This window comes from Schistocerca cancellata, chromosome 3 (assembly GCF_023864275.1).
Source record: "Schistocerca cancellata isolate TAMUIC-IGC-003103 chromosome 3, iqSchCanc2.1, whole genome shotgun sequence".
Lineage (NCBI taxonomy): Eukaryota > Metazoa > Arthropoda > Insecta > Orthoptera > Acrididae > Schistocerca > Schistocerca cancellata.
In genome coordinates this window covers 856676104-856703714 of record NC_064628.1, presented here as the reverse complement: position 1 = coordinate 856703714, position 27611 = coordinate 856676104, and the positions used below count along the sequence as shown (strand labels likewise).

Here is a 27611-nt window from a genome sequence, read left to right as displayed (position 1 = left end):
ACATCGGCTCACGTAGGTGTGATAAGCTCAGTGGACAAAAAAGTTGTCACTCCTGTGCGCACGCGCAGTAGGATCCTTAAGTCTTTACAGATGGCGCAGCGATCGAGTCATGCGCTGAACTGTGCGCTCACTACTTCAGCGTGAGCTCAACGAAATAACATCCTGTGGGACATTTATGTTTCTAGCGGACATTGAACATAAATGTGAATGAAAGTAAGGACGTGACCGAGTGGCAAAAAATGGCACTCGTGTTCCGCTGTGAACTGTTGACGTGACTAGAGGTAGAAGTTTAGCATACGTGGCGATGAAACACGACATAAGAACCGGAAAAATATCTGGACTGGAGGGACCGGAGACGCGAATCATGGCTTGTGAATCAAAACCGCTTCCCAGTCCGACAGGAATCGCTGCAGTCAGTGAATAAATATCCACCCGCACCTGCTAGCGAGAGAACATAGCAACGGGAATTGCATACAATGGACATTTGAAGTCGGTCACACAGCCACACAAAGACGACAGTACAAATGTTATGTATTTACAACAGAAAAAAGTTCAAAGGATTTGAGGAATATGTGACTGGTTTTACGAACACCGTCCCCACTTCTCACTATATTACTTCTCGACTGAGGTGCAACATCATCCGACTTAAATGCCACAGTATATGTGTGGGATAGGTTGGAACAGTGGTAGAGCGCATCTCTGCAGTTTATTGGATCTGCGTCCTGAGATCCACGGCGAGTGGCTTAAGTCGGCTGTGACGTACCTGCACAATCTTGTGGACACGTATCCCAACCGAATAAAGGTGGTTTTCAATTCCAGGGGCGGAATTATACGGTATTTGATTATGCTTGTAATGATTTCTGCAGGGTGACCAGCATCTTGTCCGGTGAGCTTATCATCACAAATAATGTCTTCGTATTGTGTAATCTGCTATGAAATAAATGCCGCTATGTTTTTTACCTTACCTATTTTGGCAAACACACCTACCCTGGATGAGCACATATACCCCATACTAGTCCTGCATTATACAATATTTATATCACCGTAAAGGTTTCGTTTTATTGATACAAAACTTAGTCAGTGGTCTGGAATGTAACATACTTATAATTTTGTTTCCTTTCTAAATCTAAAAACACTTCGTTATAAAATATATCATGGTGTGATTTTACTTGCGGGATTTTATGTCCGATTCTCGTTTACGATAGAAACTGTCATACGTGTGCAAATTTTTTGAAGTACTATCTCGTTTAGCACTTATATTTTAGCGTAATCTCGCATTGGTGTGCAACACTTCATATTTTTTGACGTGAAAAACGAGACAGTATAGCAGTACTAGTCTCTGTATACTCATGGCTACACGTAACTCTCTGTGTACAGTGTTGCCTATTTAGCTGCAAACTTTGGTTTTAGCTCGATCTAAAACTTTTCTTCGGCTGTGGTTTCTCATATGTTTACAATTTCGTTTTGTTAAGGCACTGTGTATTAATTTTATGAGTAAATGAAATGAAGGAGCAGTACGGGAGTTCAGGAACGAAACTGAACAGAGTTTGGCGTGCTGGAGAAGGGGTAATTGACCAAGATAACTAAATATAGTGAATACTACATAAGGGAATGAAGACTAAATTGGTAATTTAGTGGAGCAAAGTGAGTGTATGCAGAGGCGAAATATAGGAGAGGTTGGGAGGGACAGAGAGAGAGAATGGAAGTGTAACCTTTTCTTTATGTCATATGTTCAATTATTCTGATTATTGTCTGTTTTCCCATATTTATATGGTCACTAAGTAGCTGCTAATTGTGAATTAATGTTTTGTGTGTATGTCAGCTTTCTTGAAAAATGAACAGATGTCAGTTTTTACTGATTTTTCAGATGCTCATACCTTATTTCTGTTATGAGTCGCTTGTACTGCATTTCCGTGCCCCTGAGATGTTCTTTACACCTTGTGTCAAGAGTCGTGCCAGACATTCCAATGTAGAATTCGTCTCAGTAGCTCGTAGATACCAGATTGCTGCGATCTATCATGATTTCGTTTTAATTTTTATATCTGATTCTGTACTGAATTATTCGTTTTGTAGCCAATGTTTATGTCCTGTTTCTTGAATATGTTACGCATTTTGTATGTGAGTGTTGTGCTTGTTCATTGACTGTCGTTTCCTCGTAACTTTGCTGCTTGTATTATTTTTACCATCGTTTATGTCTGGAAGTCGTTTCTGAAAGTATTTGTATGGAGTGTAGCCATGTATGGAAGTGAAACATGGCCAATAAATGTTTTGGACAAGAAGAGAATAGAAGCTTTCGAAATGTGGTGCTACAGAAGAATGCTGAAGATTAGATGGGTAGATCACATAACTAATGAGGAGGTATTGGATAGATTTTGGGAGAAGAGGAGTTTGTGGCACAACTTGACAAGAAGAAGGCATCGGTTGGTAGGACATGTTCTGAGGCATAAAGGGATCACCAATTTAGTATTGGAGGGCAGCGTGGAGGGTAAAAATCGTAGAGGGAGACCAAGAGATGTATACACTAAGCAGATTCAGAAGGATGTAGGATGCAGTAGGTACTGGGAGATGAAGCAGCTTGCACAGGATAGAGTAGCATGGAGAGCTGCAGCAGACCAGTCTCAGGACTGAAGACCACAACAACAACAACAACATGCTCTCTTTACTCAGTTTGGTAATATCACCATTCAAAACCTGAATAAATACCTTTTGCAGCACTGACTGCTGCGAGACGTGGAGGGAGAGGGCTCTGGAAGGTACCGACAGGGATGTGGAGCCACGCTGACACAAGTGCTGTGGCTAGAAGCGCTGTGTATCTCGGCTGAGGATCCATGGCACGAACAGCGCTATCGAGCTTGGTCCACAGATTCTTGATTAGGTGTAAATCCGGAGAGTTTGATGCCCAGAGAAGTATGTCAGACTCATCCTGCGGCTCTTCCAGCCACGCATGTGTTGTCCTCCTAGTAGAGGCCAATGTGCTGAGAAAAAACGAACTGAATGTAGGCGTGGGCATTGTCCCCAAAGATAGATGCATAGTCTGGTTGATCCGTTGTGCCTCGCAGAATGACGAGATCACCCAAGGAATGCCACAACAACACTGACCAGACCACAACACTCCCTTCTCCAACCTGGGCACTTTAGACGATTGTTGCAGGATGTTTGCTTCCAGACGTTTCACGCCAACGGAGCATTAAATATGATTCGTCTGAAGAGGCCACCTGTCGCCACTCAGGGACATACGGTTGTGGTAGCGGCGTGCAAAATCCAGTCCTCATCGCCAGTGGGCAGTCAGCATGGGTGCATGAACAAGATGCCTGCTGCAAAACCCATATGCAGTAATCGCTGCTCAACTGTCGTTGAGGACGCACTGTTGATAATTCCTTGGTTCATCTGGTCGTCGGCCAGTTGCTCAGCTGCTTCGTGTCCATTCGCATGTACACATCTCTGCAGCTGCCATTTATCCCTGTCATCTATGGCATGTGGTGCACCACAGATTCTACTGTGCCAGGTTAGCGAGTTTAGCCAGGAGTGTACAAACAAACAGTAGTATCACTAGACTGCGTCATATTTCACCTTCAGAAATGTGAAGTGCTGCAAACCAATGTGAGCTTAGGGAAATATATGCGTGCCAAACGACGGATAGTTAAACAATTTGCACACAGTTAACACTATAATTTGCTGATGGCAGCAGGAAAACAGTTTACAAACTTAGCTATTTCTGAAGGACTTCCATCCTTGTCCCAAAACCAGTGATCACGCACTTTCTGAGGTCAGATATATCTCTCCGTTTCCCCATTATGAGAACTACTGCACTGTTTTCTACGTCCTCCAGACATACTTTATGTACCCTTCACTACTCGTCTGGCACGTGCTATCTGTGAGTAGTTGACATTGACATCGAACATAGGTAGTGGTCACACTAACGTGACTTGACCATGCATCTATGTTAGCTGTGTGTCTCAAATGGTTCAAATGGCTCTAGGCACTGTGGGACTTAACATCTGAGGTCATCAGTTCCCTAGACGTAGAACTACTTAAACCTAACTAACCTAAGGACATCACACACATCCACGCCTGAGGCAGGACTCGGACCTGCAACCGTAGCAGCCGCATAGTTCTGGACTGAAGCGCCTAGAACCGCTCGGCCACAACGACCGGCCTGTGTGTCTTCATTTGTAGCTTCGTTCTTTTGTTAAGTTTACCTTAAGTTTAACTTACATTGCATGTGGTTTACAGTTTCTACCTCCTTTTGGTAATCATACGTGTTTAGAGGAATTTCATTGGGCCTCTTTAAAATGTAACTGATATCAAATTGTGATTCTGGGACTGGCTTGAGGTTACTTTATTTATTGTGTCTGCTGTCCTGTCATTGTTGTGATTGTCATTTCTTGTGGTTATATCCAGAATGTTGAGATTGTTTTCTTTTTCTTCCTCTACTACAAACTTTATGTTGTTGTGCATACTACTTACATATATGCTGCAATGTGTCATGAGCCTAATCTAGCATAGGCATTGAAACGCCAACGAAAATGGTATAGGCATGCATATTCAAATACAGAGATATGTAAACAGACAGAAAACGGCGCTGCGCTCAGCAATGCCTATATAAGACAAGTGTCTGGCACAGTTGTATCGCTGTATCACTTCCTCTCTCCACCTCCACACCCACCATTTCCTTCATCAGGGCAATTTCCAGCACCTCCCCTCCCGCATGTTGAACTATGCCACGACATATACCCTAAATTTCCAACTAACCACACGTTGTTTCCCCCCTCCCCAGAGCCCCCTTTTCCTCTCCCCTCCTTCTCCCAGAACGGATTTTCCTCCTCCCCCCCTCAGTCACCCTCATCTCTTTCCCCTCCCACAAATCCTTCCCTCCTCCGCCCTCTTCGAGGAGCTCTCCCGCCCGTCTCCACCACTCTCTTCCCCTCCCTCACTACTTCCCTTCACCCACATCTTATTGCGCCCAGCAGATCCTCCATTTCTCTCTTCGTCATCAGTGTGAAATTGAAGAAGTGTATGATGAGCTAAAAGAAATTATTCAGGTAGTGAAGGAAGACGAAAATTTAATAGTCATGGGTGACTGGAATTCGAGAGTAGGAAAAGGGAGAGAAGGAAACATAGTAGGCGAAATTGGATTGGGGCTAAGAAATGAAAGAGGAAGCCGCCTGGTAGAGTTTTGCACAGAGCATAACTTAATCATAGCTAACACTTGGTTCAAGAATCGTAAAAGAATGTTGTATACATGGAAGAATCCTGGAGATACTAGAAGGTATCAGATAGATTATATAATGGTAAGACAGAGATTTAGAAACCAGGTTTTAAATTGTAAGACATTTCCAGGGGCAGATGTGGACTCTGACCACAATCTATTCGTTATGAACTGTAGATTAAAACTGAAGAAACTGCAAAAAAGTGGGAATTTAAGGAGATTAGATCTGGATAAACTGACTAAACCAGAGGTTGTACAGAGTTTCAGGGAGAGCATAAGGGAACAATTGACAGGATTTGGGGAAAGAAATACAGTAGAAAAAGAATGGGTAGCTTTGAGGGATGAAGTAGTGAAGGCAGCATAGGATCAAGTAGGTAAAACGACGAGGGCTAGTAGAAATCCTTGGGTAACAGAAGAAATATAGATTTTATGAAAGGAGAAAATATAAAAATGCAGTAAATGAAGCAAGCAAAAATGAATACAAATGTCTCATTTCTCAAAAATGAGATCGACAGGAAGTGCAAAATGGCTAAGCAGGGATGGCTAGAGGAAAAATGTAAGGATGTAGTGGCTTATCTCACTAGGGGTAAGATAGACACTGCCTACAGGAAAATTAATGAGACCTATGGAGAAAATAGAGCCACTTGTATGAATATAAAGAGCTCAGATGGAAACCCAGTTCTAAGCAAAGAAGGGAAAGCAGAAAGGTGGAAGGAGTATATAGAGGGTCTATACAAGGGTGATGTACTTGAGGACAATATTATGAAAATGGAAGAGAATGTAGATGAAGATGAAATGGGATATACGATACTGCGTGAAGAGTTTGACAGAGCACTGAAAGACCTGAGTCGAAACAAGGCCCCGGGAGTAGACAACATTCTATTAGAACTACTGACGGCCTTGGGAGAGCCAGTCCTGACAGACTCTACCATCTGGTCAGCAAGATGAATGAGACAGGCGAAATACCCGCAGACTTCAAGAAGAGTATAATAATTCCAATCCCAAAGAAAGCAGGTGTTGACACATGTGAAAATTACCGAACTATCAATTTAATAAGTCACAGCTGCAAAATACTAACGCGAATTCTTTACAGACGAACGGAAAAACTAGTAGAAGCCGACCTCTCGGAATATCAGTTTGGATTCCGTAGAAATGTTGGCACTCATGAGGCAATACTGACCTTACGACTTATCTTAGAAGAAAGATTAAGGAAAGGCAAACCTACGTTCTAGCATTAGTAGACTTAGAGAAAGCTTTTGACAATGCTGACTGGAATACTCTCTTGTGGCAGGGGTCAAATACAGGGAGCGAAAGGCTATTTACGATTTGTACAGAAACCAGATGGCAGTTATAAGAGTCGAGGGGCATGAAAGGGAAGCAGTGGTTGGGAAGGGAGTGAGACAGGGTTGTAGCCTCTCCCCGATGTTATTCAATCTGTATATTGAGCAAGCAGTAAAGGAAACAAAAGAAAAATTCGAAGTAGGTATTAAAATCCATGGAGAAGAAATAAAAACTTTGAGGTTCGCCGATGGCATTGTAATTCTGTCAGAGACAGCAAAGGACTTGGAAGAGCAGATGAGCGGAATGGACAGTGTCTTGAAAAGAGGATATAAGATGAACATCAACAAAAGCAAAACGAGGATAATGGAATGTAATCGAATTAAGTCGGGTCATGCTGAGGGAATTAGATTAGGTAATGAGATACTTATAGTAGTAGTAAAGGAGTTTTTCTATTTGGGGAGCAAAATAACTGATGATGGTCGAATTAGAGAGGATATAAAATGTAGACTGGCAATGGCAAGGAAAGCGTTTCTGAAGAAGAGGAATTTGTTAACATCGAGTATAGATTTAAGTGTCAGGAAGTCGTTTCTGAAAGTATTTGTATGGAGTGTAGCCATGTATGGAAGTGAAACATGGACGATAAGTACGACGGCTATCCACAAAGTACATAACGTTTTCGTTTGTGTCCGTTAAGGGCGGGGCTAGCGCAGTCATCTTGGTTTCATGGCATTCCGCCGCTCAGTCGACATCCTGCCGTGCTAGTGAGAGGTTCGTGCTGTACTCTGTTGAGTTACTGTGACAGTTTGAAATGTCAGCGTTAATTGAAAATGCCGCGAAGTGTGAAGTGCGTGCTGTTATAAGGTTTCTGACTGCAAGAAACTGTACACCGATAGAAATCTATCGGCAGTTTTGTGTAGTGTATGGGGACAACATAATCACTGAAGGTCGAGTGCGTCAATGGTTCATAAAATTTAAAAATGGCCGAACTAACGTTCACGACGAAGAGCGAAGTGGAAGACCCTGCATAGTGACTGCCGAACTTGTGGAAAAAGCCGATGCCGTGATCCGTGAAATCCGTAATTTCACAATAACGGAACTCTCTATGAGTTTTCCACAAATTTCACGAAGTTTGTTGCACGAAATCGTTACCGAAAAGCTTGGTTACCACAAGTTTTGTGCAAGATGGATACCAAAAATCTTGACAGAGATTCACAAAAATCTGCGAATGGCTGCAGCCTTAACGTTTTTGGACGCTTACGAGAAAGATGGCGAATCATTACTCGATTGCATCGTTGCTGGTGACGAAACATGGGTTAAGCATGTGAACTGCGATACAAAATTGCAGTCAATGCAGTGGGAACACACAAATTCCCCTCCCCCCCCCCCAAAACCCAAGAAATGCATGCAGACAATGTCGGCAAGGAAGGTGATGGCGACTATCTTTTGGGACAGAAAAGGTGTGATTTTTGTGGATTTCCTGGAAAGAGGCACTACAATAAACTCTCAAAGGTATTGCCAAACTCTGCACAACCTCAGAAGAGCAATACAAATCAAGCGCAGAGGAAAGATGGGCTTGCTGATTCAGGACAACGCCCGGGCCCACACGGCAAATGCCACTCGTGAAGTTCTCGAATCTTTTAAGTGCGAGTTCTTTCCTCATCCGCCGCACAGTCCCGACCTGGCACCGAGCGACTTCCACTTATTCCCAGCAATGAAGAAGTGGTTGGCTATGCAGCGTTTTGATGACGACGCTCAGCTTCAAGAAGAGGTAACCACGTGGTTGAAGGCGCAGGCGGCCGAATTTTACGACGAAGGCATTTCCAAGCTCGTCCATCGCTACGATAAGTGCCTTAATTTAAATGGCAACTATGTAGAAAAGTAGTATTTAAGTGTGGCTTTCATCTGTATATAATAAAAAATAATTTCAATACTTTATTTATTTTTAATTCCAAAACGTAATGTAATTTGTGGATAGTCATCGTAGTTTGGACAAGAAGAGATTCGAAGGTTTCGATATGTGGTGCTACCGAAGAATGCTGAAGATTAGGTGGGTAGATCACATAACTAATGTGGAGGTATTGAATAGAATTGGGGAGAAGAGGAGTTTGTCGCACAACTTGATAAGAAGAAGGGACCGGTTGGTAGGACATGTTCTGAGGCATTAAGGGATCACATATGTAGCATTGGAGGGCAGCGTGGAGGGTAAAAATCGTAGAGGGAGACCAAGAGATGAATACACTCACCAGATTCAGAAGGATGTAGGTTGCAGTAAGTACTGGGAGATGAAGAAGCTTGCACAGGATAGAGTGGCATGGAGAGCTGCATCAAACCAGTCTCAGGACTGAAGACCACAACAACAACAACAACAACAACAACAACATCAGTGTGCTATGTCAGTGTAGTGTTTGGTGCTGTTCCACTGTACATTGATCGTCGATACTTTTATGCGCCGGTCGTACTTCGCCTTGTGTTCTTTTAATTGTCCCAGTGTATGGTTTTTTTGTGTGTGCTACTTTTTTACGGTTTTGATCTCCATTTTACAGTCGCCCCTTTTTGTCCATTAACTTCCATAATGTTCCCCCTTTTTTATATCTATGTCCACCATATTTCCTCCTTTATGTCATTTTAAATTCTTCTATTGTCTGTTCTACGTCTTTCGGCTGAAGAGCAGCTCATGTGCTGCTGCCAGCCCGCCCCAATGGGGAATTTAAATACAATGAAAAAGAACAAGAAGTGGCGCAATTGTTAGATTGGTTACTGCTGTTGTAATGGCAGGTTATCAAGATTTATGTGAGTTTGAACGTGGTGTTACAGTCGGTGCACGAGCGATGGGACACAGTATCTGCGAGATACTGCTGGAAAAAGATGCTGCAAGAGAGGGGGCAACGCCGACTGAAGAGAATCGTTCAACGTGAAAGAAGTGCAACCCTTCCGCAAATAGCTACAGATTTCAATGCTAGGTCATCAGTAAGAGTCAGCGTCCGAATCATTCAAAGAAACATAATCGATATGGGCCTTCTGAGCTGAAGTCCCATTCCTGTACTCTTGATGACTGCACAACACAAAGCTCTACGTCTCGCCTGGGCCAGTGAACACCGACATTGGCCTGTTGATGACTGCAAACTTGTTGCCTGGTCGGACGAGTCTCGTTTCTAATTGTATCAAGCGGATGGACGTGTATGGGTATGGAGACAACATCATAAATCCATGGTACCTGCATGCCAGCAGGGGACTGTTCAAGCTGACGGAGTCCATTTAATGGTGTGGGACGTGTGCAGTTGGAGTGATACGACTCTGACAGGTGACACGTATGTTAGCATCCTGTCTGATCACCTGCATCCACTCATGTCTATAGTGCATTCCGCATTACGACGGACTAGGGCAATTCCAACAGGACAAAGCTACACCCCACACGTTCAGAATTGCCTCAGAGTAGCTCCAGAAACACTCTTTTGAGTTTAAACACTTTCGCTGGCCACCTAATTCCGTAGACAAGAACATTACTGATCATATTTGGGATGCTGTTCAGAAGAGATCTCCACCCTGTCGTACTGTTACGGATTTATGAATAGCCCTGCTCCCATGGTGTCATTTCTCTTCAGCAGACTCCAGACATTAATTGAGTCTATGTCACGCTGTATTGGGGCACTTCTGCGTGTTCGCGGTGGCCCTATACTATATTAGGCAAGTGTACCAGTTTCTTAGGCTCTTCAGTGTATATTATGTCATCCATCTAGTTGTATCAGTAGATGACATTGTAACCTCTCTTTGTTAACAGAACTTCAAATACTAGTTTTTCGGTATGATTCATGAAGATGTTGACTAGTGTCCCGGAAATAGATAAACCCATAGGTAAACATCTTTGACCGTAGTACTCCTAATTGAATTCAAAACAGTTTTGTTGTATTATTAACTGTAACAATGTTATTGTTTCATCCACATGTTCCTGAGGAAGCTGCTTGTGTTTCATCAGGTTTTCTTCAGTTAGTTTAATGACCTTGTTAACAGGGCTGTTAATGTAATGATAATGTACAGTTTTTCTAAATCGAAGCAAAGCATCACTGTAGTACATGATTTCTTTGTTATCTGTTGTGTTTTAGCTAAATAGCAAATTTTTCTTGTCCTACAATTTTCAGATGTGTAATACTGAATGAACAGAGATTGCATCTGCGCTGTTAGTAGGTTTGTAGGAGGTACACAATCATTTACAATTCACCTCATGGGAATGGCGGTCTTGTTTTCTTGTACAAGTGTTGTTTCTCCCTGTGTGAAAAGTATGCACTATGTCATCGAGAGTGTTTTTAACATGTGTTCAGAATGTATATGTTGGGATGGATTTTGAATTTTATATGTCATTTTCGGAGGTAGAGTCCATGGTAAATCAAAGTTACATGGTAAATATTATGTTTGTTCGGAGGTACATGTTTACAGTGCTCATAGAAATTTAAAGCCCCTCGCCGCAATATTGTAACATTCTAAACCAAAACGTCTGTATGACGTCAGAATCCAAGGAAGCAATGTAAGCTGACGAACTGAGGATACAAGAGCAGTCTCTATGGCCTGAGAATACAAGTTTGTGATCCAAGATGACGGTCGGCGGATACGAGGGCAGTAGGTATGATATTGCAATCCAAGACGGCGACCTGGAGATATGAGGACACTCTACATCTAAGATGGTGGACATATGGAAATGAGGACGACCTGATGGTTGTAGGATCCCTTAATCTAATCTGAAAATGGCCGAATATTCGATAAATCATCGGTTTTCCCCACTCTGATGATGGTACTGTTCACTCTTGCACATGATACGCTTGTACTATGCTTAAACAATTCCTCCCCCACTCCTCCAAAATTGCAGTTCCGATAATTGTCAATCTTCGTTTGAACCCCGAGAGCTGACTTGTTCTACCTTTAAAACGGAATGTCTCACATATTGTTGTCAAATACTTGTAATTATGCTAGGGGCGTTTGAAAAGTTCGTGCAAAGTCCGAGAGATGGCACCACCAGCGCGTATCGAGGTCATGTTTAGTTAGTAGCAAATGGTTCAAATGGCTCTGAGCACTATGGGACTTAACTTCTGAGTCCCCTACAACTTAGAACTACTTAAACCTAACTAACCTAAGGACATCACACACATCAATGCCCGAGGCGGGATTCGAACCTGCGATTGTAGCGGTCGCGCTGTTCCAGTCTGTAGTGCCTAGAACCGGCAGGCCACTCAGGCTAGCAGTTAGTAGCATCTTTGGAAAGAACGCACACTAAGTTTCAGCCGTATTGATCTGTTTGTTTTTGTTTGGCATTAGTGTTAATCAAGGAAGTCGAGTGATTGTCAAAAAATGGACAGAAAACAATTTCATGTGCTGATTAAACATTACTTTATGAAATGCAAAACGCCTCAGGGGACCAAAGAGAAGCTTGATAAACATTACGATGACTCTGCACCTTTGATTAGAACAGTTTATAAGTGGTTTCAAAATTTTCAGACTGCCCATATGGGCACAAGTGATGCTGAACGGTCTGGACGCCCTGTGGAAGTTACAACTACAGAAATCATTGATAAAATCCAGAATATGGTGATGGATGACAGAAGAGTTAAGGTGCGTAATAGTGCTAGTGCTGTGGGCATCTCGAATGAACGGGTACACAACATTTTGCATAAACATTTGGAGATGAGAAAGCCATCCGCAAGATGGGTTCCTCCATTGCTCACGCTTGAACATAAACGGAATCGCGTGAAGTGTTGCAAGGATGGTTTGCAGCTGTTCAGGAAGAATCCACAGGACTTCAAGCGTCGTTTCGTCACCGTGAATGAAACATCGATACATTACTATACTCCTGAGACTAAACAACAATCTAAAAAATGGGTTACCAAGGGAGAATCTGCACCAAAAAAGGCGAAGACCATTCCTTCGGCAGGAAAGGTTAAGGTGACTGTCTTTTGGGATTCGCAAGGGTTAATCCTCATCGACTATCTGGAAAGGGGTAGAAGAATTACAGGTGCATATTATTCATCGTTATTGGACCGTTTGGAAACCGAGCTGCAAGAAAAGCGCTGGCGATAGGACCGCAAAACAGTCCTTTTCCATCACCACAATGCACCAGCATATATCTCAGCAGTTGTGGTCGCAAAATTAATGGAAATAGGATTCCAACTCGTTTCACATCCCCCTATTCTCCCTCGGACTACTATCTGTTCCCCAATTTGAAGAACTGGCTGGCGGGACCAAGATTTTATTCAAACGAGGAGGTGATTGCAGCAACTGATAGCTATTTTGCAGACTTGGACGATTCCTATTATTCGGAAGGGATCAACAAATTAGAACAGCGTTGGACGAAGTGTATAAGTCTAAAAGGAGACTATGTCGAAAAATAAAAAAGGTTCACCCCAAACACGAAGTAGTTTTTATTTTTTCGCGCACTTTTCAAACGCCCCTCGTAATGTCCAGTGCGATATGTATTCACTTGCACCTTTGTTTGAGCGAATACAATACTGGGAGGGCCCTCTGCCATACTTGCAAAGTTCACCACCAGGCCGTAAGCTGCATATACCATGGATCTTGAGTGCCTTGTCAGCCTGGGTTGGACCAACGCCAGAATTATCCTGACCCTGCCCCTAGCAAAAGCCACCTGGTCGCACTGGAAATACTGTACAATGCGTGCTGCCAATTGCCGACCGGTGTGGCCGAGCGGTTCAAGACGCTTCAGTCTGGAACCGCGCGACCGCTACGTCGCAGGTTCAAATCCTGCCTCGGGCATGGATATGTGTGATGTCCTTAGGTTAGTTAGGTTTAAGTAGTTCTAGGGGACTGATGACCTCAGATGTTAAGTCCCATAATGCTCAGAGCCATTTGAATTTCGTACTGCCAATTGAAATGCCTAACATGTTGTGAAACTGTTTGTAATGGCTCTGCAGTCGCAGCCCAAGTGACAAAAGTTAAAATTGTAGGAGGAGCAGAGAATTTTAAATGCGATAAGCACACTTGTGCGTTACCGCACATTGAAACTGTCAGGGAAAGTGAAAATTCTTCCCAGTTTAAAAATGAACTATAACCCACAAGTAAATTCTGCAGGGGCAATCTATGTGTGTGTGTGTGTGTGTGTGTGTGTGTGTGTGTGTGTGAATTCCTAAGGGACCAAGCTGCTAAGGTCGTGGGTCCCTAGGGTTTCACACTACTTAAACTAACTTATGCTAAGAACAACACAGACACCTATGCCAGAGGGAGGACTTGAACCTCTGGCGGGAGGGACTGCGCAGTCCGTGACATGGCGCCTCAAACCACGATGCCATTCGGCGCGCCGGGCAATCTATGAAAAAGGGAGATGCGCATCTGGCATCCTGGTGCAGTGGGTGAGAAACCGTGGAAAGAGCAGGTTCTTTAAATCCATAAAAAATTATATATGGGGTTGATGAAAGCTATGATGAAAATTATGGTAATTGCTTGTTATTCTATAAACTCGTCTTTCCTATGTGCTGCAGCCACTTACAAACGAAAATGGAGGTTGAAACACACTTTTTTCTTATTTACAAGTCGAGTTATAGCCCTCAACAGCATGACAAATACACACTGATCGGTCAGAACATTATGACTACCGACCTACTATTGATATAAACACGTCCAGGCGATAGGAGCATCGCCTGAGGAGGAATGACTGTTAGTCAGACACAAACACGGTGCACATAGTATCATAGTGCGTTGTGTCCACGTGTAGAATGGGGAAGGAGCGCAATATATCTGAGTTTGACCGAAGGCACGATATGATGACCCAGAGACTCGGTACGAGCATTTCGGAAACTGCACGACTTGTCAGATGTTCAAGGAGTATTGCGATGAGTGTCTTCGACAAGTGGTGTAGCCAACCACACATCGTGAGGTTGGGCGGCCGTCCCTCATTATCGACGTTCGATGTCACAGGCTGGGCAGACTTGAAAAACAGGAAAGGCGGCGATCTGTAGCGGAACTAACATCAGATTTTAACTCCTGGGCAGGGTACAAGAGTGTCTGAACACATCTAACGATGGGCTTTCGCGGCCAATGGCCCGTGCATATGCCAATGTAAACACCACAACATTGGGAACTACTATTGAAATTGGCACGCAACCATTGGCAGTGAACGTTGGCGCAGTGGCAGGGCGTTGCATGGTCTGATGAAACCACATCTTCATCATGCCGATGGGAGGGCGCGAATCTGTAGTCTTCCAGGGGAACAACTCCTTGACACCTGTACTGCTGGACAGAGACAAGCTGGCAGTGACTCCATTATGCTCTGGGGAACGTTCACGTGGGCATCCATGGGTCCAGTGGAGCTCGTGCAAGGCACCATGGCGGACAAGGGAGTATCACATACTGATTCCAGACCACCTACATCCCTTCATGACGATCATGTTTCCGGATGGCAGTGACATTTTTCAACAAGGGAATAGGCCGTGTCACAAACTGGGGAGTGTGATGGGGTGGTTCGAGGAACACAGTGGCGAGTTGCAATTGGTGTGCTGGCCCCCCAACTCGTCAGATCCAAACCCGATCAAACACGTCTGGGATGAGATTGAATGTGTCATCAGAGGTCATCGCGCACCTCCACGGAGTTAAAAGAATTAGGTGACCTGTGTGTGTAGATGCGGTGTCAACTCACACCAGTGACCGACCAAGTCGTCTTTGCTTCCAAATCGCGCTGAGTCGCTACTGTTATCCGTGCCAAAGGTGGACATACCGGCTACTAGGTAGGTGGTCATTATATTGTGTCTGAGCGGTGTACGTGATTAAAGAAGATTGACATTTTTACAAGAGTGGAAATCAATAAACTAGGTGCATAAGCCATTTACAGGCGGAATAACTCTGCTCACGTACCTGAAACGGGATTCTCTGGTGAGAATCGCCTCTTGATGAGATGCAGGTGGACAGCCCACAACTGGCTGCCCCTATGTCTACTCAGAACAGAGCCATGAGTGAAACTTCACTGCTCAGAAGATGCTGGCCACCACACGTTATCAGTGATATGTATTGCCTCTTTTTGAGAAATGGTAATCATTGCTTAATAGCACATTTCTGTACGTTCCATCATCGATACTGTGTGACACAAAATGAAACGGTTGCTGATGGCATTGATATGAGTCAAATTTGGCACATGAGATATAATGCATAGTATTTTCCAGTGAAATGTAGTTTATGAAGTCAAAGAACGATTCCACTGTGGCTGCAGAAAGTTTCCTTGATCGTGATCTCTCACTCACACAGACATTTTGTATGTTTCATACTTCTAATAATGAACTACTAAGTCCAAGAACAGCTACAAAACGCTTGAACTGTTAACCCTCTCTCTCTTTATGACACTGCATCAGTTGAGTTGTTGTATAAGTTTTATCTCATTTAAGATGTATTAAGTCCTTTCGACATAGTGACGGCTTGGACTGTAAAGTCACTCTGTGGGTTCTGTGTAGTCTTTTACTTCTACACCAGTCTGAGGTACTTAGTTTCGAGAGTTTACTATGTAAAGCTGTACAACATTTATAAATAATGAAAGCCAATTTGTTACAGCTTTTTCTGTAAAATGGGACAGTTTGTAATAATTTAAGTGTAATATGAGGTATTTTGTTACAGCTGCCAATGCTCCATTACTCTATGGCATGGCAACAGCTGAACTATCAAGACTTATGTCATGTAAAAATGTTCTATGTCTCTTTGATACAGCAATACCTGGACTGTAAATTCACGGCTCCTTACATCAAGAACTTGTCTACCAGGTATAGAAGTATGCTGTACATGGACAACTATTCGTTTGTACTTACATAGCACTTCTACTACATGCTCCTGCCTATACGTTAATGTTACATGGTCGGGTCTTACTTGATATGTAAATCACTCTGGATGTCAAATATACTTTTGTTATATCAACTGGAGAATTTATTCAATAATTTGAATTTTTTATGATATGAAACACTGTTTAGAATGATGATGTTTTCTCTTTTTAAATTTGAGCTAACAATTAAAAGTATACAAATACCATATATATAAAAATGCACACACTTCTCTAGCAATGCCAGGTAATGATGTTGCTAATGCAGCTGCATACTGAGGCACAACATACATCGAAATTAGTTGCAAAGGCCTCCACTGGAATTTTCTGAATTGTCATATTTGTAAACGCATGCCATACATTTCCAAAAAATATTCCCAGCTCCCAAGACGATCATACACTGCACACTGGATGGCTGAGCTAGCACACATCATGTTCGTGACTGTAGATTCATTTTAGTGGATGGACTATGTGGTATTATCGTTGTTGTATATTTTCACTGTTCTTGGGTAGTTCCAACACATTTTGTATTACAATCCAGTAACAACGTATGCATTTGAACATCGAACTTTCATCATTGAGCTTTGCAGTTATTTGCGCTGAATTCTGACATGATTGGTACCATTGATGGTCTGAAAGCACTAACTTCATATCATTAAATTGTGGATTTTCAAAAATTACCTCAACACTGAACTCATGGTCTGCGGACATACCTACAACAATGTGTTTACTGTCACTTGCACTCACACCCAAATCTACAGATGTCAGACACTCAGATGTGTGACGATACATTGTCAACCAAAACACCGATTTAGTTCGTGCTGTGTGCTGTCGTCCAGTAGAAGATGCGTAAACGGTTATTAAAAGTAACGCCAATACTACAGAGTATAGGCAAACCATATCTGTGACGTACTCTCTGGTAGGTGACTTGGTAGCGCGTCATATTGTTGTGCTAAAGATCCCAAGTTCCAGACGCACTAATCGTAATTTTATTTAACACATTACGCGTGAAATTGTTATATGGGAGAGCATTTTTCTGCCACGTAAAAGGACGTTTCGGAGTTTGTAGTTATATTCTTTTGGCAGTCTGCTTTCGCTTCATTAATTGAAAGTAGTAAACCTGTAGTGTACATTTGTATAGATAACACCACACCTATCTACACAATGTACTCTATAGGACTGCTACTTTCAATTAATGTAGCGAAGGCAGACTGCCAAAACAACATTACTACGAACTATGAAACGTCCTTTCACAAGGCAGAAAAATGTTCTCGCGTACTACAATTTCACGCGTAGTCTTTAAAAAAATAATTCGCCATCAGTGGGTTTCGACCTAGTGACCTTTAGTACAACGATCTGACACTCTACCAGCTCACCTGCCTTCTTTTTTGATCACGTTTTCTTCGTTATTGGTCGTTGTTTCTGGTCGGGGCGCACGTCCCATGACGCCTGTTCATGTTCATCTTTGATCCAGTCACTCATTTTTATTTTAGTACACAAGGTAGCTAACCCTCTGACCGAACATGCTGAGCTACCATACTGGTAACCAGAGATCTTCACATTAGGACCTTACAGGTGCTGTTTACCTATATTCTGGAGTTCTGGTGTTACTTTTAATTACCATTTACACATCTTCTACTGGACTACAGCACACAGCACGAAATAATCGGTGTTTTCGTTGATACTCTGTCGACACACGACGTTTGGTACCGACCTGAGTGTCTGACATCTGGATGTTTAGTAGTCAGCTGCAAAGCTATTGAGAATAACACCACTTTGATAGCTGCACTATACCAAGGCTTGAGTGGTGCAGACGTTAGTGATAGTTGTAACTCTGTGCCTGAAATGAATCTAACGTGCTGACTTCGTATCTGCTCCTTGTATCAGGTGCACTAGACAATGCTGGTGGCACGACGACAGGTGCCAATGTTGGATTTACTGGAAACTCAAAGTGTGGAGAGAGGGTAGCGCAGCTCCACCCAGCTTGGTGTGGCACTAACAGCATTTGGCTTTACGCCGTTTGTGCCCTGGTGGTGAAATTTCCGAGTGTCGAAGGAACTCTCCACTTTGTGTTCTTTCTTTCAATAATAAAGGTGCAAATGAACAACTGTATCACTACATATGATGGTGACAAGTGTTTCACAACCAAATATGGGCTATTCAGTTTTAAAGATAGAACAGGTCAGCTCTTGAGTTTCAAACTTACAAGTTGCAACGTTGGGAATGGAGGGGGTTGGTAGAACTGTTTAATAATAGCACAAGTGAATTGTAAAGAATGGGGAAAACCGATGATTTTGTGAATTCCTGCACCATTTTAAACTTGGAAGAAGTGATCTTCCAACCATAAAGGCTGTCCTCCTTTCCCTAGACAAACCATCTTGGATTTGTTCTCAGATGCCCTGTTCACCATCTTGGATTTCCTTCTTAGATTATGACGTCATAGTGAACGTCCTAGTGTCCCCTGGTCACCACCTTTGATTGGGCATCGTAGAGAGTGTGCTAATATATCCAGGTCACTACTTCGGATCGTCACGTTGGGTTCTCATGTCCTACAGACTGCCCTTGAATTTCACGCTAACAGACCAATGTCTCACCGCATTTTTTAAAATTTCAGGCCAATTTATACTTAGTATAATACCCCAACTTCCACAGTTGTATGATTGGCCTGGGTAAAACCCCCACTGCTTGAATTTCCTACCATTCTTCAGTTTACCATAACTTTGCAATAGGGCAATCAGTCAATATCAGAGGCGTGGCTGCAATCTGGTAACTATCCATGACATTATCAATGATGTCATAGGGTTAGAGGGAGAGAAGGGGTGGGGGAGGGGGGCATGGTAGTGGGAGTAGAAGAAGGGGTATGGAGCAGTGGAGGAAGGGTGAGGTGAGGCGAGTGGGGTGGTGGGAGTGAGGGGGAGGGTAAGGTGGAGGGGCAGTGTGTATATGAGTGGATGGTGAAGGATGAGAGGGAGTGGGGAGGGGGAGGAGAAAATCTAGCAACAATGAACACTGTTCTCATTCTCTTTCAGTTTCCTACTGAGAAGGACTAACACTGTGTTTAGTTATTTAGGTAGTTAGGTAGGTCATTTTTAACGTTTCTTTTATTGAAATGAATGGAACGAGTCAGTTTACAGTGTTTGTATAAGGTATACATATACATATAGAGTGTGGCCCACCGCCAGCCCGTTGGATGCTCCCATCTCCTCCAGACTTTCTCCTTCACTTTTTGTGCCCTTATTATCCTCCCATTTCATTGCCTTCCTCTCTGTGTCTTATGGTGACAACACTCTGCTATTATCGAACAGTGCTAACATAAGCATTTGACCTCCTCCCACATTTTTCATCATTCTGCCTTTCTTTCTACCTGATGCCTACCCTCCCCCCCACCTCCTCTATCCTTGATTCCTCCACACCTTCCTGGGCCCCTTGTTTTCTGTGTGTGGGTTATTCCCAACTCACACATTTACCTTCTCCTCTGACAGATGGCTCCAAGGCACACATTGCGCCTAATGTGCGGCCCTGCCTGGTGCCACCTCTGTCTAGTCATCGCCCCCTCCCCCGCCCCCGCCCCCCCCCCCCCCCGCCACCTCTCGCCCCCCACTGTGCACCCATTGCGGTCGTGTCCTATGACCTTGCTGACTTCCTTACACCTCCTGTTCTCCATTCTTGGAAGTTTCACTGTTTCGCTGTTTTTCTCCTTCTTGCCTCTGGCTAGCTGGCTTCACCATCTCAATAAAGGTGGAGAAGCTGTGTAAGCACTCGCCTGGCAACCTGCCATTACATAACACATACGCAGCCAGCAGGTTACCGTACCCCACGGGTCCTCCAAGCAGCCAGACACATTCGAAAACCACAACTCTCCTCGTACACGCTCCTCAGTATGAGAACAGCAGCACGTCCCACTGCAAAAACGCCAGAGGACAACAGCGACATACCCATCCCTCTGTGCATGTGCCAGTCTCCAGCATGCTCCACAAGAGACTCCAGCATCGTCCGCCAGCAGTGCACACTGACGACCGCGGTACTGCATACTAAATTTCGTCAACATCTCCTTACAGCTCGACCATCGGTACCGATTTTCGGCAGCAGCCTTCAGCTCCGTCCCAATCTGTGGCTGGACTTGACCCAGTGTGTTTGAGGACTCCGACCAACACACCAATCTGCCTGCACCCGACTGATCAGCACACACACACAGACACCAGCTATATAACTGCCTAAGAAATCAACAAGATACTGAGCAGACGCCAATGAAGGACACCAATTTGGATTACATCTACTACATCTACATATTGTACAGACTCCACAAACCATCATACGGCGCGTGGTAGGTGGTACCCTATTGCACTAATAGTCACTGCCTTTCCTGTTCCACTGGCAAACAGAGCGAGGGAAAAATGACCCTATATGTCTCCATACGAGCACCAATTTCTCATATCTTACCTCCGTGCTTCTAAAATGAGATGTATGTTAGCGACAGCACAATCGTTCTGCAGTCAGCTTCAATTGCCAGGTCTCTAAATTTTCTCAGTAGTGTTCCTTGAAAAGATCGTCACCTTCCCTCCAGAGATTTCCACTTGCGATCCTGAAGCATGTCCATAATACCTGTGTGGTGTTTGAAGCTACCGATAAGAAATCTAGCAACCCACCTCTGAACTGGTTCAATGTCTTTCTTTAATCCAACCTCGTGTGGAATCCAAATATTCCAGCTGTACTGAATAAGAGATTGACTATTATTCGACATGCGAACTCATTTACAAATGAGCTACACTTTCTCAAAATTCTCCCAGTAAACTCAAGTTCACCATTCGGCTTCACTATCACAATCCCCACATAGACGCTTCTATATACACTCCTGGAAATTGAAATAAGAACACCGTGAATTCATTGTCCCAGGAAGGGGAAACTTTATTGACACATTCCTGGGGTCAGATACATCACATGATCACACTGACAGAACCACAGGCACATAGACACAGGCAACAGAGCATGCACAATGTCGGCACTAGTACAGTGTATATCCACCTTTCGCAGCAATGCAGGCTGCTATTCTCCCATGGAGACGATCGTAGAAATGCTGGATGTAGTCCTGTGGAACGGCTTGCCATGCCATTTCCACCTGGCGCCTCAGTTGGACCAGCGTTCGTGCAGGACGTGCAGACCGCGTGAGACGACGCTTCATCCAGTCCCAAACATGCTCAATGGGGGACAGATCCAGAGATCTTGCTGGCCAGGGTAGTTGACTTACACCTTCTAGAGCACGTTGGGTGGCACGGGATACATGCGGACGTGCATTGTCCTGTTGGAACAGCAAGTTCCCTTGCCGGTCTAGGAATGGTAGAACGATGGGTTCGATGACGGTTTGGATGTACCGTGCACTATTCAGTGTCCCCTCGACGATCACCAGTGGTGTACGGCCAGTGTAGGAGATCGCTCCCCACACCATGATGCGGGTGTTGGCCCTGTGTGCCTCGGTCGTATGCAGTCCTGATTGTGGCGCTCACCTCCACGGCGCCAAACACGCATACGACCATCATTGGCGCCAAGGCAGAAGCGACTCTCATCGCTGAAGACGACACGTCTCCATTCGTCCCTCCATTCACGCCTGTCGCGACACCACTGGAGGCGGGCTGCACGATGTTGGGGCGTGAGCGGAAGACGGCCTAACGGTGTGCGGGACCGTAGCCCAGCTTCATGGAGACGGTTGCGAATGGTCCTCGCCGATACCCCAGGAGCAACAGTGTCCCTAATTTGCTGGGAAGTGGCGGTGCGGTCCCCTACGGCACTGCGTAGGATCCTACGGTCTTGGCGTGCATCCGTGCGTCGCTGCGGTCCGGTCCCAGGTCGACGGGCACGTGCACCTTCCGCCGACCACTGGCGACAACATCGATGTACTGTGGAGACCTCACGCCCCACGTGTTGAGCAATTCGGCGGTACGTCCACCCGGCCTCCCGCATGCCCACTATACGCCCTCGCTCAATGTCCGTCAGCTGCACATACGGTTCACGTCCACGCTGTCGCGGCATGCTACCAGTGTTAAAGACTGCGATGGAGCTCCGTATGCCACGGCAAACTGGCTGACACTGACGGCGGCGGTGCACAAATGCTGCGCAGCTAGCGCCATTCGACGGCCAACACCGCGGTTCCTGGTGTGTCCGCTGTGCCGTGCGTGTGATCATTGCTTGTACAGCCCTCTCGCAGCGTCCGGAGCAAGTATGGTGGGTCTGACACACCGGTGTCAATGTGTTCTTTTTTCCATTTCCAGGAATGTATATAAAAGAAAGTCGTGTTAGTTACACTATTTATAAGTCAAGAACGGCTGGACCGATTTGGCTGAAAATTGGTGGAGAGGTATCTTAGAACCAGGAGACGGACATAGGATACTTTTTATCCCCATCGACAGCTATAAAACGTGGTATAACAAAAACGCATCTTTCATGGAATAACAAAACGCAAATGCCAGCTATACGTCACCATAAAACGTGGTATAACAAAAACACACCTGACATGGAATAACAAAACGGAAATGACAGCTAAACGTCTATGGTTAAGTATCAGTATAGATAATTAATTAAAAATTTAAAGGAATAATTTGTAATTTATTTCAATCGCCATTAGCAATGCCACGACCAAGACGACCGAATATTTCTCCACAAAGCCGTAATGCAAGAAGGATACAAAACATTGCGAATGAAGGGACTGAAGAAGAACAAAAAATTGCCCGTGAAGAGCGCCGCGTTAGTATTGCTCGACTTCGTGCTTATCAATCACAAGAGCAAAGTGAGGCAGCCCGTGAAACGGCTCGGTTGGCAATGCGAAATCGTCGAGCGCACAACAGAGATCAACATGTAGATAATTTTCGACGCACAAGAAGACATTCATCATGTGATGATTAGAATCGATTTGCGTTATGCGTTTTGATACGATTGCAGCACTGATTACTGCTTGCATCCTTGCGTTTGCATTGGGCCGATGGACGTTGTTTGCGAGTATTGTGGCGCATTGAAGTTTTCCGGGGAAACACACGGATTGTGCTGCCTTAGTGGGAAAGTGAAATTGCCACTATTGACTCCGCCACCTGAGCCATTGCGCTCATTGCTTTGTGGCGAAACACCCAAATCACGTCTTTTTTTTGCAAACACCCAAATATACAATGATTGTAACCAAATGACCTCATTTGGGCCAGACAGTATCGAAGAACGAGGATTAAATCCGACATTCACGGTATTTATTTGTTTATTTTTGTACTTGCACACAATATTGTAGAAGAATAACTCACTATACTTATTCTACGTATTATGTTTGCTAACTCTAAAAAAAAGTGTTTATAAATAAGTAATATTTTATTTTGTAGATACAAGGACAGATTCACCATCGAATTGGATCATTGCTACCTCTCGAAGATGCACAGCATAAATTTTTACACGTATACTTCATGGGCAACTTGTAAGAACAACTTGATCGACGTCAAGAGATCAATGCAGCAATGAAATGAGCAACTCTTCAAGATTTGCAGCAGCTACTTCATGAACATCATGCGTTGGTCAGGCTGTTCAGGGGTGCTTTAGAGCGCATGCCAAATAATGACTACAAAGTCGTGATCAGAGCAGAGATTAAGGCGGAACAGAGTTCGCCGGGTCAGCTAGTATTTCATATTTCTTTGCAACGTTACGCCCCTGAATTTAAACGACGTGATTTTGTTAAGCTACACGCTACAAATGCTATATTCTAACATTACGGGATTGTTTTTCCTACTCATCTTAACTACACCTGTATTTAGAGCTAGCTGTCCTTAATTATACCAACCAGAAATCTTGTGAAAGTCATCTCCTGTCCTCCTACAGCAACTCAGCTTGGACACATTCCCATACACCGCAGCATCACTAGCAAAGTACAGCAGTTTGCTGCCTACACTGGCCACTAAACCATTTATCTATTTAGAGAAAAACAGCGATTCTATGCCGGCCGGTGTGGACGTGCGGTTCTAGGCGCATCAGTCTGGAACCTCGTGACCGCTACGGTCGCAGGTTCGAATCCTGCATCGGGCATGGATGTGTGTGATGCCCTTAGGTTAGTTAGGTTTAAGTAGTTCTAAGTTCTAGGGGACTGATGACCACAGATGATTATGTCAGTAATGGAGGATACGTGACACTGGCATCTCGCAGCGAAAGCAGTGAAGAATCCTGGAATGAAGCCGAGTATCGCAATACAGTCTCACAGCTATTGATCCAAGTTTAAGCAAGCCACATTCCATGTTTACGGAAGAAGCACCGCGCTTCAGTCTGGAACCGCGCGACCGCTCTAGAAGAGCGTAGCGTTGCAAAGGATTGGAAAAGAGCACAGGTCATCCCCGTTTTCAAGAAGGGACGTCGAACAGATGTGCAGAACTATAGACCTATATCTCTAACGTCGATCAGTTGTAGAATTTTGGAACACGTATTATGTTCGAGTATAACGACTTTTCTGGAGACTAGAAATCTACTCTGTAGGAATCAGCACGGGTTTCGAAAAAGACGATCGTGTGAAACCCAGGTCGCGCTATTCGTCCACGAGACTCAGAGGGCCATAGACACAGGTTCCCAGGTAGATGCCATTTTTCTTGACTTCCGCAAGGCGTTCGATACAGTTCCCCACAGTCGTTTAATGAACAAAGTAAGAGCATATGGACTATCAGACCAATTGTGTGATTGAAGAGTTCCTAGATAACAGAACGCAGCATGTCATTCTCAAAGAAGAGAAGTGTTCCGAAGTAAGAGTGATTTCGGGTGTGTCGCAGGGGAGTGTCGTGGGACCGTTGCTATTCACAATATACGTAAATGACTTTGTGGATGACATCAGGAGTTCACTGAGACTTTTTGCGGATGATGCTGTGGTATATCGAGAGGTTGTAACAATAAAAAATTGTACAGAAATGCAGGAGGATCTGCAGCGAATTGACGCATGGTGCAGGGAAAGGCAATTAAATCTCAATGTAGACAAGTGTAATGTGCTGCGAATACATAGAAAGAAACACCCCTTAATCCATAAATTATCTGGGAGTACGCATTAGGAGTGATTTAAAATGGAATGATCATATAAAGTTGATCGTCGGTATGGCAGATGCCCAACAGAGATTCATTGGAAGAATCCTAAGGAAATGCAATCCGAGAACAAAGGAAGTAAGTTACAGTACGCTTGTTCCCACACTGCTTGAATACTGCCCAGCAGTGTTGGAACCGTACCAGATAGGGTTGATAGAAGAGATAGAGAAGATCCAACGGAGAGCAGCGCGCTTCGTGACAGGACCATTTAATAATCGCGAAAGCGTTACGGAGATGATAGATAAATTCCAGTAGAAGACTCTGCAGGAGAGACGCTCAGTAGCTCGGTAGGGGCTTTTGTTGAAGTTTCGAGAACATACCTTCACCGAGGAGTCAAGCATTATATTGCTCCCTCCTACGTATATCTGTGAAGGGACCATGAGGATAAGTATACAAAAGGACTTGGGGGGGAAGAGGGGAGGTGGGGAGAAAACAGGATGGAAGGGGGGGAGCCCGGGGACAGGACAGAGGAAAGGAGGGGGGGGGTGGGAATCAGAGTTGATAGGGGGGGTTATCTGGAGGGACAGAGGGCATCATCTGGGAGGGTGATTTGATGGAAGCCACCATGGGAAAGGAGATGAATGGTGTAGAGATGGAGGGTAGGGGGGACACAACAGTAAAGACGTGGCAGAGGGTGGGGATTAGAGAGGAGAGGAGCAACCAGGGGGTGATGGGGATCGAGGCGGCGGGAGGTGTAGAGTATGCGGATATGTTGGAGGAATAATAGCAGATGGGGGAAAGGAATGAGGTTGTAGAGGATCCGCATGGGTTCAGATGGCTCTGAGCACTATGGGACTTAACATCTGAGGTCATCAGTCCCCTACAACTTAGAACTACTTAAACCTAACTAACCTAAGGACAGCACACACATCCATGCCCGAGGCAGGATTCGAACCTGCGACCGTAGCGGTCACGCAGTTCCAGACTGAAGCGCCTAGAACCGCACGGCCACACCGGCCGGCATCCGCGTGGGGGATGGGAGGAGTATACAGCGGAGTGCGTGGCGCTCAATGATCTGGAGGGACTTATACAATTTGAGGGGGGGGGGGGTGGACATCCAGGCGGATCTGGTATAACAGAGGATGGGACGGATTAAGGATTTGTAGGTGTGGATGATGGTAGAGGGGTGCAACCCCAATCTCTCGCCAGACAGGAGTTTATACTGGAACATAATTATACATACATAAAGATTCTTTCTTTGTATGGGATTGGACAACACAGTACACTGCAGAATAGTCTCAGAATTACACCACCTCTAACTTTTTCAACTAACGAAGTACTCCTTCTCGAATGATAAAGATTCCGGCAAAACGTGAACTTCAATCCTACGGGTCTTCCTGCTCTGTTTATAACGTAAATTTTGCGAGACAGGTGGTTTCCTGCAGGTGGTTCCCCGAGTCGCCGCGCTGGCTGACGTGCAGGGGGCGCGAGGAGGAGGCGCTGGGCGTGCTGCGGCGGGTCGCGGCCACCAACGGCTCCAGCCTGCCGCCGTTCACCCTGCAGGTGCTGCACCGCGTGGCCAAGGCCAAGCGGGACCGCGTCGGCTACTTGGGCATCTTCTCCAGCTGGAACCTCTTCAAGAACACCCTCCTGCTCGCCATGGCCAGGTGACCACGAGTTGCTATAAAACTCACATGTTTTCATAAACAAAAGAAAATGAAATCTACAGCTTTCGGGTCAACTTGTACACGTTGTCAAAGCTACATCGCAAAGCTGCGATTCTTCCTCAACTGAAGTGTATCATAAGAACTATCCACCCAATCATGGGCCACAGTACCTGGAGGTGCCACGTTTTAAAGGTGTCCTTCATTGTAACTTTCTCTCCTATACACAATGGTGGATTATGTTTCCAGAGTACGAAGCTACATCACAAGTCCATCTTCCTGTGACACGTGGTATCCACTTACAATGGAGATAACTGGAACCATTTCTAGACAGTTACCTACAACGTTGGAACCAAGCAGCGTACCACCACCAGCTAATCTATCACAACAAATAAAAGTGTGGCATTATATGTGGAAATATTATTTCAAGAGGATCTGGTAGATAGTGTCGGAAGTTCCATGCGGCTTTTCGCGGATGATGCTGTAGTATACAGAGACGTTAGACCATTAGAAAATTGCAGCGAAGTGCCGGAATATCTGCAGCGGATAGGCACTTGGTGCGGGGAGTGGCAACTGACCCGTAACATAGACGAATGTAATGTATTGCGAATACATAGAAACAAGGATGCTTTATTGTATGATTATA

The 27611-nt window shown here is 44.6% G+C and overlaps 1 protein-coding gene across 1 annotated transcript in view; it reads left to right on the top strand.

Moving 5' to 3' along the window:
* LOC126176612 (solute carrier family 22 member 7-like) overlaps positions 1-26972 on the top strand; it is a 569470-nt gene extending 542498 nt beyond the window's left edge. Inside the window, exon 7 of the mRNA XM_049923772.1 lies at positions 26747-26972. Within this exon, the coding sequence (XP_049779729.1) occupies positions 26747-26972 (226 nt within the window). The remainder of the gene's footprint in view (positions 1-26746) is intronic.
* Positions 26973-27611: the final 639 nt, after the last annotated feature.